At 36.2% G+C, this 19637-nt stretch overlaps 1 protein-coding gene across 13 annotated transcripts in view; it reads left to right on the top strand.

Annotated features, from left to right (window-relative positions):
- ADAM22 (ADAM metallopeptidase domain 22) overlaps positions 1-19637 on the top strand; it is a 177700-nt gene that overhangs the window by 141268 nt on the left and 16795 nt on the right. For 8 of the 13 annotated variants that reach the window (XM_014547623.1, XM_014547622.1, XM_014547619.1 and 5 more), the window contains exons 23-27: positions 251-419; positions 3390-3504; positions 6455-6545; positions 10723-10740; positions 17263-17457. In XM_014547623.1, coding sequence (XP_014403109.1) covers positions 251-419; positions 3390-3504; positions 6455-6545; positions 10723-10740; positions 17263-17457 — 588 coding nt within the window. The remainder of the gene's footprint in view (positions 1-250; positions 420-3389; positions 3505-6454; positions 6546-10722; positions 10741-17262; positions 17458-19637) is intronic. The other 5 variants (XM_005876132.2, XM_005876131.2, XM_014547621.1 and 2 more) reach the window with 2 other exon arrangements.

Here is a 19637-nt window from a genome sequence, read left to right as displayed (position 1 = left end):
ATTTAAATTCAAGCATTGTTGTAATAATTATATTGAAATCCTAAAATATGTTAGTATCCCTGAATAGAGTTAGATCAAAAGATTAAATTGCTTTCTCCATTTACCAGAAAAACTCTTATGTTACCATTTTTATTAGATAATAAATAGAAAATAGAGGGCATGATATTGCCTGCTTTTTAGTGTTTATGCATATTCTCAAAATGAATGTGAATGAATGGAATCCCATTTTCTTCTCTCCATTTATTTTCAGTGGTGGGCATGTTAAGCTTGAAGAAGATGTAGATCTTGGCTATGTGGAAGATGGGACACCTTGTGGTCCCCGAATGATGTGCTTAGAACACAGGTGTCTCCCTGTGGCCTCCTTCAACTTCAGTACTTGCTTAAGCAATAAAGAAGGCATTGTTTGTTCAGGAAATGGAGTGAGTATTCAGTACCTCACCATGGGGAATTACTCATTTCTTTTGTATCAGAAATAGATACGACCCTAAACTGCTTATTTCTGTAATAATGCAAACCATGCTTGTCCATATTTCTAAGCAGGTATGTAAACAGTTATTTGTCATAGTCATTTGAATATTTCTGTCATGTCATCTGCAAAAGCCTGGGAATAAGAAACAGTATAACTTCCTAACCAAATGCTTGCCTCTTCCTTTCTCATTATATTAGTGGGATCTCATTTACTATAATACCAGTTGTCTGCAAGTGATCTAAGAGACAAATTCCAACAAACTATAGTGGGATTAAAAAGGAGTAAAACGCAGGGCAGTGGCCACAATATTTAACAACTGGTGTGGCCCAGGCACTGGCTGATTAAGACAGACCATAAGTAACCATAGCCACACCAGTGTGCATCAGCTGAGGAGAATGCCTAAACATAAAAACAGAATTTAGGAAAACGTTTCTCACAGACATGTAGAAAGAGTGGCCTTGTTTAAAAGACTAAATTCTGTTCTTTCAGTCATATATCTGTTCATCTACAGAAATGTTTATAGGTGAAAGAAACATGCTCTATTAGTGATTACATTTTGTCATTTTCAGTCAGGAATTCCTATACTCATGAAACCTTTTCTAGTTCTTTTTCTTTCGGCATATGCTGTGATTCCCTTCTTACCCTCATTCCAGACTCACTGCTTGAACTGGTGTATTAGCTGGTTGAGGGAAAGGAGCTCTGTCCTGGAGTTGTAAGCCTGCAGTCCTGGTCATTCCATGCATGTCCCCAGGGATATGCCAAGAATTTCCTTAGGGAGCCCTTACTCTTTTCCAATGGATAGGAATTCTTATTGCACAGGAGACTAGAGAAGGCTTAGATTAAGTAGTTCTGTTTTTTTAAAGGGCTCTGTTAAGTCTTCTTTCCTTAATAAGATGGTGCTAGGGGGAAATACATTTTGGGTGGACAGTCGAAAAGAATAAAGACATTGTTCTTGGTCATTCATGCTAATGAATCACCATACCTTATTCACCTAGACCCGTGGTCGGCAAACTGCGGCTCGCAAGCCACATGCGGCTCTTTGGCCCCTTGAGTGTGGCTCTTCCACAAAATACCACGTGCGGGTGCGCACATACAGTGCCATTGAAACTTCGTGGCCCATGCGCAGGAGTCGGTATTTTGTGGAAGAGCCACACTCAAGGGGCCAAAGGTATTTTGTAGAAGAGCCACACTCAAGGGGCCAAAGAGCCACATGTGGCTCGTGAGCCACGGTTTGCTGAGCTGCAGTTTGCCGACCACTGACCTAGACTTTTAGTACCACCAGACTTAGAACTGCATCAGTCATGATATAAATTTTAATCTTGCAAGATAACTACCATCTCTCTCTCAAAACGAGATCGAGTTCCAGTGGTCAGCAAACTGCAGCTCTCGAGCCACATGTGGCTCTTTGGCCCCTTGAGTGTGGCTCTTCTACAAAATACCACATGCGGGCGCACACGTACCGTGCGATTGAAACTTTGTGGCCCATGCTCAGAAGTCGGTATTTTGTGGAAGAGCCACACTCAAGGGACCAAAGAGCTGCATGTGGCTCACGAGCCGCAGTTTGCCGACCACTGGGTTAGCCAATGATATAAAAGCTTTGTTTTGTTTTGTTTTGTCTTACAAGACAAAGGCAAGCTTTCCTAAGCTTGAATTTATAGTTATTAAAAAAAGAAAATGGGGGGGGGTAGCAGGAAATAAGACACAAGGTAAAATAATCTGGGCAGTAAAAAACTTATTTTAAACCAGAAAAAATAAAAGACAGTGATGAAATGGGGAATCAAACTCAGGCTTTCTGACTCTACACCTAAACCTTTTTCTTCTTGCATATTTGTTAATCTGTAGAAATTTATTTGAGATCTGTAATTTGCTAATCATATTTTTTTTGTATTCACCTGATTTTCAGACAGAGTGGAAGGGAGAAAGAAAGGGGGGAGGGAGAGAGAGAGAGAAATATCAACATGAGAGAGACACATTGATTGGTTGCCTTCCTCACAAGCCTGGACCAGGGCTGGGGATCAAACCCACAACCCTTTGGTCTGCAGGCTGACACTCTAACCACTGAACAAAACTGGCCAGGGCTGTTAATCATATTTTACAGTTACATTTAGATGTGGATGAATGTCATCCTCTGGAAAATTAGATCAGACAAAAGACAATTACCCAGTGAAAACCTACTGAAGAATTCTGATCTCAAACCCAGCTGAATTCTCCCCTACTTCCCACTCCATTTAAAATTGCTTTGAATTGTAAGATCTAGGTATAGGTTTGGTCTCCTGGATATATAAATGCAGACAGAATATTATCTGATAATTTTAAAAAATGTGGTGCCATTTTTATGTGAATTTCCCCCCTGTGCTTTGTTTGAGGGAGCTCTTCTTCTCCATGACCATGAGGTAGCTCATCTCTGTAGCTTGTGTTGAGGTGCCAAGGTTATGGCTTTGTACAGCTTTCTTCTCAGACCACTGCAAAGCATCAGGCTTCCCCTCTTCTTTGTCAGGTTTCTCTTGATCTTATCTGCTTCCTAAAAGATGAATAGTTTCATTATAAAGATTCTTTGGAAGAAAGAAACCTTTGTCTTGGATAATTAGACAATGATCTTATTTCTGCTTAGTTTTTAAAATCTCCCTTTTATAAAATTTAAGTTAATGAAATTCAAAACAAGAACTTCATTGATTTTTTTAGAGATATACATTTATTTCTCTGTTTACATTTATTATTCCCTGTGGGTCAACCGTTGATCTCTTGAAAATATTTTTTAGGTATATGGGTAAGAAATAAGTAATTGGCATTAGGAAGAAAGTACTGATCATTTTTCAGTCCCATAAAATTCTGGGCATATAGTAATTAGAAATTAATGCTTATTTTTCATGCCTCTGCACCCGAGAGCTGACTCTCCCTCTGGATTGATTTTGGGTTTCAGGTTTGCAGTAATGAGCTGAAGTGTGTGTGTAACAGGCACTGGACCGGTGCTGACTGCAGCACTTACTTCCCTCTCAACGATGAGGAAAAGACTGGTATAACTCTGTCTGGTAACGGTAGGTCCTGAACTTGGTACCATTATATAGCCTTTATACACAAGGAAGGAGAACACTGCCCTCCAGATAGTTTCATTTGGATTATTGTTATAACTCAAATATCAATTAAATCCAGACAATAATGAATTATAATATGTAGCTAGCTAGGCCCACATTGTGAAACTGATCATTTCCATTAACTTGTAATAATATGTCGTATTGAATTTAGCGTTTTTTTCTCTGACATCAGACTGAGATTTCTTTTTCAAGTTTTGTACAGTGCTTGTTTGGGGATGACAACAAACCTTAGCATGTTTTTTTATTAAGAAAGTAGTCATGTGCTCACTTTGGCAGCACATATACTAAAATTGGAACGATACAGAGAAGATTAGCATGGCCCCTGTGCAAGGATGACATGCAAATTCGTGAAGCGTTCCATATTAAAAAAAAAAAAAAAGAAAAGAAAAAAAGAAAGTAGTCATACTTAACTGTCTGAATTTAAAGGAAGAATTTTATATTTTGGGATTGAATCAATAAGAAAAGAAATAGAATTGATTTTTAAAATTTTTGTTGACTTTAAAAAATTTATCTTTATTGTTAAAGGTATTACAGATGTCCAAATTTTGGTTGACTTTAATATTTTTTTTTTATTATAGACTAGAGGTCCGGTGCACAAAAATTTGTGCACTGGGGGGGGGGGTCCCTCAGCCTGGCCTGTGCCTTCTCGCAGCAGTCTGGGACCCCTCGGGGGATGTCCACCTACTGGCTTAGGCCCACTCCCCGGGGGATTGGGCCTAAGCTGGCAGTCAGACATCCCTCTGGCAGCCCGGGAGCCCTCGGGGGATGATGCCAGCGGGGAGCAGACCCAAGCTGCAGTCAGACATCCTTAGCGCTGCTGAGGAGGCGGGAGAGGCTCCTGCCACCACTGCTGTGTTGGTAGCCATCAGCCTGGCTTGTGGCTGAGCAGAGCTCCCCTGTGGGAGTGCACTGAGCACCAGGGGGCAGCTTCTGCATTGAGTGTCTGCGCCCTGGTGGTCAGTGTGTATCATAGTGACCAGTCATTCCCAGTTGTTCTGCTGTTAGGGTCAATTTGCATATTACCCTTTTATTATATAGGATAGAGGCCTGGTGCATGTGTGGGGGCCAGCTGGTTTGCCCTGAAGGGTGATCCGGATCAGGGTGGGGGTCCCGCTGGGGTGCCTCGCCAGTCTGGGTGAGGGACTGAGGGCCATATTCAGACTGGCCACACCCCCTTCAGGGTGGGGGTCCCAGCTGGAGTGCCTGGCCAACCTGGGTGACGGGCTGAGGGCCTTTTGCAGGCTGGCCACAGCCCCTTCAGAGTGGGGGTCCCTTCCTCCTCTACAAAAAAGCTCCTCCTCTCGCTCTCTTCCTCCTCTCCAAAAATGCTCCTCCTCTCTCTTTCGTCCTTGGCTGGAATCAAACGTGTGACCCTCCAATCCGCAGGCCAACGCTCTATCCACTCAGCCAAACCAATCTGCACTCCTCTCCTCTCTTCTTTTTCCCTAGAAGAAGGAAAGGAGAAAGGCACAGGGGTTTTCAATCCGTACCAAAAGGAGAGATAAAGAACTCTACTTGGACACATACCATTCCAAGTAAGACTCCCAGAGGCTTGAAATAGTGTACAAGTTGGGGAATTATGATGTGTTCTAACCATAAACTGAAAGAAAGGATGGAAGGAGATGAGGTTGGACAATGGGGTCCCAGGTTGTCCTCACATGGAAGTCATTACAAAGCCTCTCTTTCCCACACTCCCTCTTCACTCTTTCTCCCTTTCACCAGGTTCACCTATTTGCTTTAAAATAACCCCTCAATTGAAAATTGAAAACAATTCAGGCCTTAGTCAGGATTTTCACCTTTATCCTGAGAACAATAGGAAACCATTTGGCAGACTTAATTAAATGAGTGGTCAGAGCAGGTTTTCTTTTTAAGTTTATTCTCGTTGCTGCATTGAGAATGGTCTGAGAAGGAATGGACAAGAAAGATTTGGACAGAGCAGTCAGGTGGTGATAGGTAAGAGAGATCATGTTAAACTATATAGGTAGGTACATTGTTATTAACTTAATTAGGGTACTCCTAAGCTGGCCTTTGCTAAAAACGTCCTCAATCTGATTGAGGTACGTTCGCTGAGGTCGACCCCTTCCAACTCTCCCATCCACACTCATCTTGTATACTTGTTTCGTATATCTCCTTTAGGAAAACCGACTTCTGCACATGGGCCACGAAGTTTCAATCGCACTGTACATGCGCGCCCGCATGTGGTATTTTGTGGAAGAGCCACACTCAAGGGGCCAAAGAGCCGCATGTGGCTCGCGAGCTGCAGTTTGCTGACCACGGCCCTAGACAGTTTGACTCAGTGGATAGAGTACTGGCCCAGGGACTGAAAAACAAAAAAAAAGGAGTTTGGTATCTGTAGTCTTAGCAGTGGTAGTCTGGAGCTTGTTCTAGCAGTTAATGCAGAGATGACGCTATTCAGGTCCATAGATTTAAGTTACTTGTTAAAAGTCACACTGTTACTTAGAAATAATCAGGGCAAGAATTGGAACATACACAATATTGATGCATATTGTTAAGTTATGCTTGATTTTTCTTCCCTTTAAAAAATACCTACTTTAAACATATCTTAAAATAATGTTGTTGGTATGAAGATTACAAATCTGGAGAATAAATTCCTGAAAGAATTTTATATCAAGCCCTGACCGGTTTGGCTCAGTGGATAGAGCGTCAGGCTGTGAACTGAAAGGCGGGATTGATCCGGGTTTGATTCTGGTCAAGGGCATGTACTTTGGTTGCAGGCTCGATCCCCAGTAAGGAACGTGCAGGAGGAAGATAATCGATGTTTCTAACTCTGTCCCTCTTGTTTCCTCTCTGTAAAAAATCAATAAAAATATATATTTTTTAAAAAATTTTCAATCACAGAGATTGATTTTCATTGTTCCCTTTTTCTCTCCAGGTGTTGCTGGTACCAATATCATAATAGGCATAATTGCTGGCACCATTTTAGTGTTGGCCCTCATATTAGGAATGACTGCATGGGGTTATAAGTAAGTGAAATATCTCATAGTAATATTTTTACTCTCAGCATATATTTTAAAACAGTTTGTTCAAGTGAATTAAACACCTAGAAAGTTTTTTGTCAGTAAAAATCAGTCTGGCTCACTATTCAATCAATGATTGTACTTGGCATGATTCGAGGTGACAATAATTTATCGTTGTTTTTAGAGTTTGAGATAACCCCCATCTGTTCTAAAAGTACTGAATACTGTCTTAAAACCATTATGCGAGCCCTGCTGGTGTGGGTCAGTGGTTGAACATTGACCTACGAACCAGGAGGTCGCTGTTCAATTTCCGGTCAGCTCACACGCCTGCGTTTTGGGCTCGATCCTCAGGGGAGGAGGCAGCCCATCAGTGATTGTCTATCATCATTGATGTTTCTATATCTCTCCCTCTCTGAAATCAGTGAAAAAAATATTTTTAAAAAACCCATTATGTGAAGTAAAATCAGTCTAAATTGTGTCTTACACAGAGGTTCTGTTGGCTTACTCTTTTAATGACACAGTTCTCTCTTGACTTAAACCATACCCAGAAGTCTAGGCAAGATTGTCAACTAGAGATCATAGAGCTTTAATAATAACAGTCATAGCAACAAGAGCAGCAGCCACAGATCTGGTCCTGAGTGCTTGCGATGGCCATGCCTGGGGCTGAGGGCAAAACCTTTTCATCTTCACAGCCAGTATAAAGGAGGCACTATTTGTTAAATATGTGGGTGTTTTTGCATGAATAAAAGACTGCTTAGAGATGTTTGTTAAAATTGAAATTCAACTTTAAGTTATAGCTTTTAAAAGCCTAATTCCTTCCTTATGCGTCAAAGTTCGCCTTACAGGTTTTTTTGGGTTCAATTTATAAATTTTTAAAAGTTATGCCATATAGTTTTTGAAAATCAGATCCCCTTAAGCATTTAGCTAAGTAAATGGCTTCAAATATTCCAAACATTTACATATTTAATATGTTCAATTTACTTAAGTACTTCAATCTTATGATGTGAAAACTGTCCTTAGTATTCAAGAATTTAATTCATTTTTAATAAATTAAAACGTAAACAAGGTAAACCTTAAGTTCTCTTTAATATTTCAACTTAAAGCTCATAGTTCTGCTGATTCTGATGATATTTCAGCTCCCAGCCCTAGAGTTTTTCCATTTGTGAGTCCTGTGACTTTTCCTAGGCACTCTGGGCATTACCTTACTTTATAGCATTTTCCCCCTCATAGACCAAACTTAGTTCACTGAAAGACTTGGGAATTAGAATACTTCAAACTTTAAAATTACTCCAAAGCTTTCAATAGACTACCCGTGGTCGGCAAACTGCAGCTCGCAAGCCACATGCAGCTCTTTGGCCCCTTGAGTGTGGCTCTTCCACAAAATACCACAAGCGGGCACACATGCAGTGCGATTGAAACTTCGTGGCCCATGCGCAGAAGTCGGTTTTCGGCCTGGGCGAGTCTATTTTGAAGAAGTACTGTTGATATTTGGCTCTGTTGACTAATGAGTTTGCCGACCACTGGCTAGGCAATATGTAATTGTTTGCTGTTATTATTATCACCTGGCATGATCTTAAACCAATGGAATCAAATGGAATACCTTTAAAAGCGTATGTGGCTGTTGCTTGTGGTGAGGTCAGAACCCTGAAAGAGTTTCTTTGATTGAAAAGAGAGTAGTTAGTTTGTATGCTGCAAGCATTAAAATACAGAAAGCCATTTGAGGAAGGCATTATGAACATATCACATACAGCATAGTACGTTTAGCATAGAAAGCAAGGATAGCACAAATAATACAGTGGGGCCTTGACTTACGAGTTTAATTCGTTCTGAGACCGAGCTCGTTAAGGAGCTCGTTAACTCAAATTACTCTATCAACTCAATGCAAAAAATCGGCCAAGAGACAGCTGGTATCTCAAAAAACTTGTTAGTCGGGACACTCGTAAGTCAAGGCCCCACTGTAGTAATGGTTTGCCCTGATTAAATGAATATCTCACTCTGTACCAGCTTATAGATGCTTAATACCTCTGGGCTTCTTTGATGTGCAGGTCATTAGGTATATTGTATACTTACACTTGCACAGGCTGATTTCAGCATAACATTTGGAGTAACAAAATTATAGTCCTAAAGGAAGGCTTTTCTGAATATTGTTTGATCTCCCCTCACACCTCAGGTGAATTAACTCCATCTTGGAGCTACACAATATCATTGACTTGCCTGATGCAAGACTTATGTAGTAATTGCCATCACAAGTGTGGTTTTGAAGTAGCTCAGTGGTTTCATTTTCATGTGAAAGGAGATAGCAAAATTGTTAGTTCTATATTGTGTGATTTTCTGCCACCTACTGATGCAAGTTGTTATTTCATTTGTAATACATTCTTAAGATTTTGTATTGATTTTAGAGAGAGAGAAACATTGATCAGTTGCCTCCCACACATGCCCCGACTAGAGATTGAACCCACAACCTGGGTAATGTGCCCTGACCAGAAATCAAACCTGCCACTTTTTGGTGTATGGGGTGATACTCCAATCAAGTGAGCCACACTAGCCAGGACAATATTTCATTTGTAGAATCTTGGAAAAAATAACCTTTCAGAAAATATGAAACCCTAAACATCTCCTATTGCTAATGAAATGACCTGTGCTCATTTATTTTAATGATTAGAATTAAAAGTACTTCTTTCTGTAAATCATTTCTTATTTTTATAAAAATTTTTGAAGTGTCATTGTTTTTATTTTTATTTCTAAATATATGTACTTTGCAGATTCATTAAGGAAAAAGACAATTTTTTTTTCTGTACTGCAGTATCGTCTTCATAAATAATTTGAACCTAAGAGATGAATGTTTTAATGTTATCAAACTTTTAAGGAATATGTTTAAAAATAGAATGAGAATGTAGAAAATGTTAATACAGAAATTAATTTTATTAATATGATGTTCCACATACTCTATTTCAAATTCAAAAACTGGATTTAGGACCTGAGAGCTCATTTATTTTCTCATTAATCCTTCCAATTAAACTTTCTACCCCTTATTCAAGCTTTAGAGTGAGTCAAGAAATAGCAGAATAGGAAATAAGAAACTAGGGGACCACTCAGGTAATCAGATTGAGAGAATAAAAAGTAAAATATGTTGAACAAAAAGATTCAGGGCTCATATTTCTCCGCCATCTAATGGTTTCAGGAATGAAAAATAATAAGTAACTAATTGGCACTTTTAACCTGATTAGCTCATCATCAAATGAGATACTTATTGGGCACACAGAATAGATCGGCAGGTAACGGTGCTCCAAACAAAATCCATGAGGAAACATTATCTTGATCTTGGAGGAAGGAGCCCACTGTTCAGTTGGTTTACTTTTCTAATTTGTCCTCAAAATATTAACACCTAATTAGGTCATGATAGAACATTATACATTAGCTTTTTTAAGTTAAAAGTTAAAAGTCACTGGTGCCTCAATACCACATCCCCTAGAACACATTTTTTTCAGATTGGTTTATTTTGAAACTCGTGTAATTTTATTGTAGTATATGACCATGTAAAATACAGGAGACTAAACTTTGAACATAGTATTTCTAATGTGGAGCTTGTGAGTAAGTAGTAATAATTTAGGAGGCCCATAACAGCTGTGAATTAACTGACTCTAATTTATCACACATGATGAAATAAAATGTTCTAGTGTCCACTTATGTTCTCCTACTTTGAATCCTTAGGTATAGCTTTAGTTTGGGTATATATTGTATCTAAAAAGGCATGGATTATGATTTTTATTTTTTAAAACAATTTATATAAGTAACTTGATTACTTAATTTTATTATTTAAATCAATATACACATCTGAAAACCTGTATTTGAAACAGGGTTGACTTTAGAACATTACAAAATACAGTATTTAATATGATGCAATTGATATTGAGAAAAGTTACTCTTTAATAGCTGAAGTTTTTATGCTTTAAAAATAGTTATTTGAAAATATTGTCATTAATCCTTTGGTGTCTCTTCTCCTAAAGATAAGTGAAATGTGTGTTTTGTGACTTCGGATTCCCTGTTTTAATTCTGCTAGTCAGAATCCTATAGTGGAGACCGTTCAATGAATGCTAAAGCTTTTATGTTTAATGCTCTCTCTGAATGTACTTTTGTAGGTAATTAATTCTTTTTTTCCCTTTCTCTACTTGTCCATGAAAAGAAACTATCGAGAACAGAGGTATGTGATGAGAACAATCAACATACAACTGAAAATTTTAAATCCTGTTCGCATCTTTGGAATTCATATATGCAATTATAAGTCAGGTTTACTTTTTTTATGCTAAGTAGTCATACACTAAACTTGATTTTTCATGACCTTAAAATGACAGTTTTAATAATGGTGCTGTGAAATGTATTACTTTTAAAATGTTATTTAATTTTAATGGTTTTTTTCATCCAGCAATATTACAATTATTTGTGTTACTTTTATAGTAATCTGTAGGGAAATTGATTTTTTTCCCCTTCTAAAACAAGTGTCCTCTATGTTAAGGTGTCACCGTTTACATTAATTAGCTTTCCTTCATGTTTATAACACTATTATTGCCTAGTACTTTCGGAGGGGATTTATTGTTTATTTGTTACTGTTGTTATATCAGTAACTTCCACTCACAAGTGATACAATTTCTATGGGCACAGTGTTGTGATCGGGATAATGTCCTGGCATGTGATGAGCCTGTTTAATCGCTGCATAAGAAAATATTTTTGTACTGAACAGATCATTGTTCAGATAGTTAAAGAAATGCTTTGCATAGTTGGAATCTGATTGTCTAGTGTATTTTTAAAAAAAATTTAAAAAAGCCCATAGAGCCAGGCACCCCATTCATCCATAACCTTAAAATCTATGTTTAATCTACAACATAAAAAGGGATACAAAGCATTTCTATAGTTCTGTAAGAATTTATTTTTTAAATAAATCTAAGTTAGCCCATATTGAGTACACCCTTTTCATTTTAAAAAGTACTAATGCTGTTAGCTATTGATACAAAATGAAATATCCTGGAAATTGATAGCCCAGACCAGGTCCTGTACATCATAGAGTTACTAGTTTTATACTCAAGATATCTTTGCAGATTACTACTTCCTTAGCTTTTCCTACTGTTTTATTAAATGCCTGTGGCCAATTAGGAATAAGATGTAATAAACATGGCAAGACTTTTACAATGAAAATTGTAAACTTTACCTTCTGTTTCCTTCCATGTTGTAATTTAAAATTTCCATAAGATTTAGCCATAAGTATCTACAGAGTCTCCATAAATAAATGGTGCCCACAGGGTATCAACTGAGATCCTGGTCAGTTAACATAGGTATTAGAAAAAATTGACCTTGCCCTGGAGTAACTAACTCCTTATTAATGCAAAAAGTAAAACAGGCAAAATGAAATTTTATTAATTTAATAAGTTTAATTAAAATTTAAAAACAGATTTCTCTGTGCCATGTTTTAAGACTCTTGTGTGTTGAAACACTGGAGAAGAGCCGGAGCCATTTAAGCTTTCTGTTGAGTAGAAGTTGATCATCATATCAGAAATCTAAGTTTAGTGGCTTTCTTCCGGGAAAAACAGAAGTAGGCTAACTAGATAAAAAATTGATGATTCAACTTCATTTCCATAGGAGCTAAAGCTATAATGTAATTTAACATTGCTGACTATATAAAAGGGAAAGTAAAGTGCTCCAAGATGTGTCCTACCAGGGACACTATCCAGAATAGAGGAGTTGTCCACAGTACAAAAAAAAAAGATGAATATGTAAAGCTGTGCACCAGTCTTATTCTAACTCAGTATATGCATAGGTATAGTTAAGGAGATGTTTACACGAAGACTCTGTGTACCTGGTATGATTTCATGTCTGTTGGTAGTACTGATCATCATTTTCTCAATCTGACTACTCTTTTGGAATCTAGTTTATGTTTTGAGACTTGTCTCATCTTAAGCAGATATTTATTTTATTTCTTTTGGTTTGTTTTAATGCAACCTTTATTTATTTCTGCCCTTGTCCATAGCTAATGAATCTTGGGTTTGTATAATAATTCTCACAGTGGAGGAGTAGCAGAATGGACTTTAGATCAGGAAGTCATGAATGTATAGATATCTTCTGAATGATTTTTCTTTTTGAGAATATATGTTAAGTGATTATAGAGAAAGTGGTAAGGCCAATGGACAAAAGCATGCATTAAGAAATTTACAATCTTGTAAAAATATCTTCAGATACTCAATTAAAGATGTGCCCAGTTTCAAAGGATGCCAGAAAGTAGGAATAAGAATTTTGAGTTGTCCTTGCCTTTAAATTGAGTTTTTCTTTGAGGTTCCATGGTAAGAGGACCAATTGACAAGAAATCAGACACCTACTTGCTAGTATGTGGTGTTGGGAAATCACTTAAACTTTCCTCAACTCTCAAACCAGATAGAGTTCCTTGTAATCTGTAAAGCATTATGGCAAGGGAAGTTATTGGTATGTGGTCTCTGAAGACATTGTGTTACTCTGATCTTCAAATGAAAGAGATGGATGTGGTTCTCAGAGAGGAAGGTGGCATTCATCGACATAAGCAAGCCCTGCACATACTGGTTAAGCTGGTGAACGAATTGATGAACATAAAAGTTTGCTTTGACACTAAATGCAAGACCATATTAAATAGGTAGCCAGTTATCAGATTTATATTAATTACATAATAGCTCAGAAATACCAAATTGGGCATAACTTTCAAAATATTGGAGAAGTCAGGCAAGTAATTCTGTGAAGATACCTAATAAATGTTTCCTCTGAGAACATGTCCTCATGGTTTTCATTATAGGAAGGAATTTGTGATAGGTTTAATTGCAGGTCTGACAAAAAGATAAGAAGCAAACCCATTTTTTTCCTTTTTGTCTACAAATGCCTTAATGGAATATAGAAGCTCCATTCTGGGACAGAGTGGAGGCAGGAGCCCATACATGAATGACATCACTTTAAACCTGCCAGGGTCATATTGTGAAGGGTAGAACCATGGAGCCTAGGAGCCAGGGAGAGTTCTTATACGTTCTGTAGTTAGAAGGATGGCTATTGGTTGGTCCTTTTCTTTCAAGTCTTCAGTGAAGAAGGCCTCCATGATTTTTTCTGTTCATGCTATTGCTTATACTTTAACATAATTGCTTTAGGACTTAGCAGCTGTACGGCCTCCATGATTTTTTCTGTTCATGCTATTGCTTATATATACTTTAGCATAATTGCTTTAGGACTTAGCAGCTGTATACTTTATAACATGAATTACAAGTTTGAGTTTCAGTTTTCAAGCAGATTTGCAAATAGCAATAGAATAAGAAAACATTAATGGAACTTGGATTTCTAAGGCATCTATATTCAGCTTAAATATTATCTTTCTTTGTCTGAAATGAACACACATCATTATGATTAAGGTGAAATGGAATAAACAATTAGATCATGTGTTACTGATCTATGCCTTCAGCAGAAATGCCCTTCCCCATTTCTTTTCTCTCTCACCTATTTTAGCCATTTTATTTTCTGCTTGTGAACCTCACTCCTTTTTTTTCAAACCTTTCTTAGTTTGTTTTTATATGATTATTTCAATGATAGTCGTGCATCTGTCAGTGTGACTTGGTACACGTTACACAATATTTTTTAAAACAGTAAAGTAATCATTTCAATGACAGACAGCCCAGACACTGACAAAGCACTGGAGAAACGCCTCCTTCAGGATTAAGGTGAAGATTTAATTAAATATTTTTTCATTGTATTCTCATTTTGAAAATGTGCAAGAATTATTAAATTAAATATTATGATTCAATGGACCCTTTTAGGAAAGATCAGACTTTCCTCACAATTCTTTTTTTGAGTAAAAAGAATTTAACTAAATAAGCTTTTATTTTCTTTTGGTCATTATTTATTTTTAAAATTCATGCACATGTCTAAGATATTTACATATGACATGGGGAATGTGATGTACTTTTCCTATTATAAAACTTAGCATTGGCCAGGCCACCTAATGTGATTTTCAAGTCATTGCTAGATTCCAAACTTCTATGAAACCACCAAAATTTAGTAAGAAAGACACAAAGACTAGAAAAATAAATTCAATTAAAAAAATGTAAAGAGATCATTTAGTTGGTCATTTATGATCTTTTATAACAAATGATGAAATGTTATTTTCTTGATCATGGGGACCTCATATTCTCTATCTTCACTAAAGGTTAAACAAGAAGATATAGGTTTGTTATAATATATAATGGATATTTAAAAGGGTCCATTTCTGGACTGTGAAAGGTGTTCAATATGCTTGAGATCTTTAACAAAATTAGTAATCATTAACATTTTTATGTATTTACTATGTGAAGAAAGTTACATGTATTACTAATGGAATTTTTTAAGAATGCAAAGTAGTTCTGTATTTTGAAATAGCTAAGAATATGATCTGCCTGGGGTGAAAAAACAAGCTGTCCCAGAAATTCATTGAACTTAAACTCCCTTCCAGCCCTCTGACTGAAAAGCACAGTTTACGATATTTTTAGCATTTAAGATGTTTGTACCCTGTGCAAAAGAAGAGTATGTACTGCACAGAAATTACTGAAGGAGTAATAAAACATGCTCAGTTAACAAAATAAAAAAAAACTGGGTGCCATCCATTGTTAGAGGTAATTCATTTAATCCTGTGCTATCAGCTAAGGAGGCCTCTGTAAATGCCTAAATGCTAGAGACATGTAAGGAGAAGGTAATTCGGGGGAATTATTTAATGGGAAAGGTCAAGTGTAGTTGGAACTTGTCTTTATTTAATTTGAATTTAGTGAGCCACATCTCATCAGCTTAGACAGATTATCATTAAAGGTAATAATGACAAACATGAGTTGTTAAACATAAAGATTATTATTGGAAATGTGATGTTGATGGGATATTCTCTGCAATTCCTTTATAAATATTAATGATTCAAAAGGCAACAGAAAACTTTGATTTTATTGAGAGCATTTTTCAAGCATTGATAGACAATTTTACTGATGTACGGCAAGAAAGAAAATATAATTGCAGAGATTAAAGATCTCTTGCATAAGAAGATATATTATTTGTCCTATATTATTAACACTATAAATATGGAAGAATTGTATTATATTTTCAATAAAATTAATTTTTCATAATGTCCTGGGAAACAGGAAGATTACAATTATGAGCTGAAGTCGCTTAAAGGGTTAAAACTTAAAGGGTTAAAATATTTTGAAGGATTATGTATCAAAGAATTATAGATAAAATTAGTCTTATAAATTTAATGAGGAATTCTTTCTTTCAAGGGGAGGAGTAGATTTAATTTCACAAATTAATATATGTACTTTATGTCAGAAAATCTTTAGATTTGTAAAGATGTGTGAATACATATATAGGATTGAAATAATATGAGTGAGGATATTTGGTACTTTAAGAGAGTGAATGACCAAGTATTTCAAACATTTGAAACAGTGTTTGCGTAAGGAAGCAAACATCTGAAAGTGGTATATTTTGGATAGAATTTAGCATCAGCAAGTAATCATGACTAGCATGGTAACTAAGGAAAAACCAAATGAGAAAAGGAGTTAGCAAATGTGTACCATTGTTGGAGACCTTTTTCAGAACAGCTCTGTTTGAAATTCTTCACCCAACACTAGTCCGTGCCCTCCAACAATAGTACTGAATGGAACTGAATCAAGTGTTTTATTCAGTTGGCTGCTTGTGGGCCAGGCACTGGCAAATGATGAGATTAACTACTGAGGAAGGGGGCCGACTAGGTAGTCCGATCTAAAGTTTTTTACCCTATCCCTTTAGACAGAGGAAGTAATAGGAATCTGTTCCCATCCTAGTTAATCACCAGAGCGAGTAGAGTCAGTAACAGGGCAGATTTCACTCCTACGGTGGAGATAGAGAACCGAGGTTACCCACAATTGTTCCCATCCTAGTTAATCACCAGAGCGAGTAGAGTCCGTAACAGGGCAGATTTCCCCGTTTCACTCCTATGGTGGAGATAGAGAACCGAGGTTACCCACAACCACCTACAATTATCCTTCCATCATTTCATCAAGATTCAGTTATTTTTCAACCCTTTTCTCCTCTTGCTAAATTATCTTCCTTTACATATTCTACTGTGCAGTTATAGAATTATATGTTTGACTCACCTTTGAATCTTTTTCAATTTCTTCATATTTTGGTGCAATCAACAGTGAAGTTCCAAATTGAACAGAGACCTTGAATAAGAATTTATTTGGATTAAGTTATAGAATATAGCTTAGAAATCCATCCGTTTTTTTAAAGGACCAATCAAGGTTACTTTATATAATGTTTAGAAATCATGAATAGTTTATTCACCACAGTGAAAAAAACGATGTCTTATCCGGGCAAGGACTGTCTGTCCAACTGGGCTCCTTCGGCACCATTTCTTTTTTTTTTTTTTAAGACAAAAGCAGCAGTGAACACCTCTAAGTATAGTGAACTGACAATGAAAAACTTCATCTTTCTATATTTCCCCCTAAAGCAAAGCTTTACTCATTCAGACTGTAAAGGCTTCAGCGACTACATTTCTGATCTCTAGGAGGACTTGAACTTGTCACATGTATGAATAATCTCATGTGTTGTTATGGATTTGACTCATGTAGATCATTATCCCTCCCTCTTTTTTTCCTGAAATAATATTTGTATATGTCTGTATTCATGTGTGTGTGTCTTGTTTTCTGACTCTGAAATGTTTATTATGCCTTAGACAGTTACCCCAGGGAGATTATGTAAAAAAGCCTGGAGATGGCGACTCTTTTTATAGCGACATTCCTCCTGGAGTCAGCACAAACTCAGCATCTAGTTCTAAGAAGAGGTCTGCTTTTCTGTCGCATTTTCAGATTTCTACCTGTTCCATCACACATTATTCCATTAGTCAGAACATTTCATTATTTTGCAGCAGGTTTGATTACTTCTTCCTTCTTTCTTGAATGTTAAAAAAAAATAGTATCCTTTGTTCTTTGATTACTCTGATTCAAAATGCCATATGCTCAGAACCACTTGTTTAACAAATCAGACCAGAAATCCAAACAAAACAAAACAAAACAAATAATGTTAACTCTATATAGAAACCCTACAGGTTTTCAATCTTGCTCTTTATATGGCTTAAGAAACTATACCTAGTATTCTAACATATTTTAAATGGTGAGTTTTATGTCATGTTTGGTAGTCAAAGAAAAAGGTTACTGTCATGCTTCGATAAAAGCAACTGTTAAAATAAATTGGTAATATGAATGCTGCGTTGAATATGTTTTAATTGTAAATATATCAAAGCTAAGCTTGCTGTGAAAAAAAAAGACTGCTTCTCTGTGAATCATATATTTGAATATTATGATTTTGCCTTTTATGCCTGGAATGATTATTTCTAGACTTTATGACTTAGAGCTTGGTTGCCAGTTAAATTTAAGTATATTTAATGCTTTAAGTCCTATAATATTGTGGATGGGGTTAAGATATTATTTATATGTCTCAAACTTTGATGCTATATTTTTGCTGCAGGAACTTAAGGTGTATGACACCATTTAGAATTCTGCATGCTTTATAATTGCTTAATAAAATAAACTGATAGCAGAAATAAATAGGTGGGATGTTTTAGGAAAGAAGACATTCATTGAAAGACACTAAAATTTTCCTGTGGAGAATTTTTTTTTTTAAATTGTTGGTGGGGGTATAATATATAGAAAAAAAGAGATTGATAGCCCTAATTATTACTTTGGTCATAGTAGTTACTTTGTAGATTGCTAGTTTATTGAAAAGAAGCATGATCTCTCCTGGAGTTCTAAAGAGAGTGAATCATCTGTAAAAATTCTACAGTGGATTTCACTCTTTATAAATAACCAGGAAGGACAGTAGAAGACATTGGGGAGATCTGAGAACTCCACCTTGAAACTATCTTAAGAATGAAGGGGTGTTTTTACTAAGATAGCACAGCTTAAAACAAAAGTAAAAATAGTGTTTGGTGTTTTTTTTTTTTTCAAAACAAGTACAATTCTACGGAAGGATGTTAAAAAAATTATTCTTTTAATTTATTGGGGGCTTTTTGAGTAAGAGAATAAGATTTACTTAAATTCTCTTAGCATGGAATTTTTTTTTCTCGGTCAAATATTTAATGTTAAAGTAAATAATATGGTAAATAATTGGAGAAATCAATGGGTTCCAGTAGAATTTCTGTTGTCCTGTACAAAATGGGCATCATTCTTAATCAGCAAATGATGTTGAAAAGTTCCAATCTAGGGAATTCATATATAATAATTGTGTCGATTTATTTTTATTCAATGAAGAAAGTTCCTTATAAAATAGGCATTATTAGCATTAACTGAATACTATGTGGAAAACATTTTAAGTATAATGCTATTTTCTACAGTAGCTCAAGAAGGGTTTGAAGTATTAATTTGAATAATTCCCAGATTTTAGCAAAATCTCAATGGGTTATGACTTTTAAGCCGTTAAAAATAGTATCAGATTATGTGACTTCTCCTGAGTATATGTAGTTTGTTAAAATACTTTTCTTATGTGGTTCAAGGTAGGTGTGGACATTTTGCTTCTTGTAGACGATTCATTTAAAGATGCCAGGACAATTGATTTAAATAGCAGAAGGGCTTCATGGTGCATGGGCTTTGTGAGAGATACTCCCACAACAAACATATGACTCAGTTTACTTATTGGGCAGTTAACACTTATTGGACAGTTAACTACATTTTGGGAGTGCCATATATGTAGAGAAAATGCCAATTCTCAGAAAATAATTTTATTGTTTTTTTAAAAAAACTAAGTATTCCTCTGAAAAAGTTTAGCCAGGATAATTAGAACAAATCTTAATGAAATCTCTTGGAAGTCCATGTTCTCATAATATTTGAATGGAAACCATTGCTTTACAATTAAGAAACATCTATGGTGGGACCCCATTAGAACTCTGCTACTTGGGTTGTATAACCGAAATATGTAGTGAATTTGCTCTATGTAGTGTTTGTACTCTGGGGAATGTAATTGGCTTGCATTGTATCCTGATACTTTGCAGTGATAAACTGTTGTAATGGGGTTCCATTGTATTTGACTTTTCTTAAATTGAATGTTGTGTAATTT

Source organism: Myotis brandtii, unplaced genomic scaffold (genome assembly GCF_000412655.1).
Source record: "Myotis brandtii unplaced genomic scaffold, ASM41265v1 scaffold48, whole genome shotgun sequence".
NCBI lineage: Eukaryota > Metazoa > Chordata > Mammalia > Chiroptera > Vespertilionidae > Myotis > Myotis brandtii.
The sequence above is the reverse complement of the archived record's forward strand: the minus strand, read 5'-3'. Positions and strand labels throughout refer to the sequence as shown.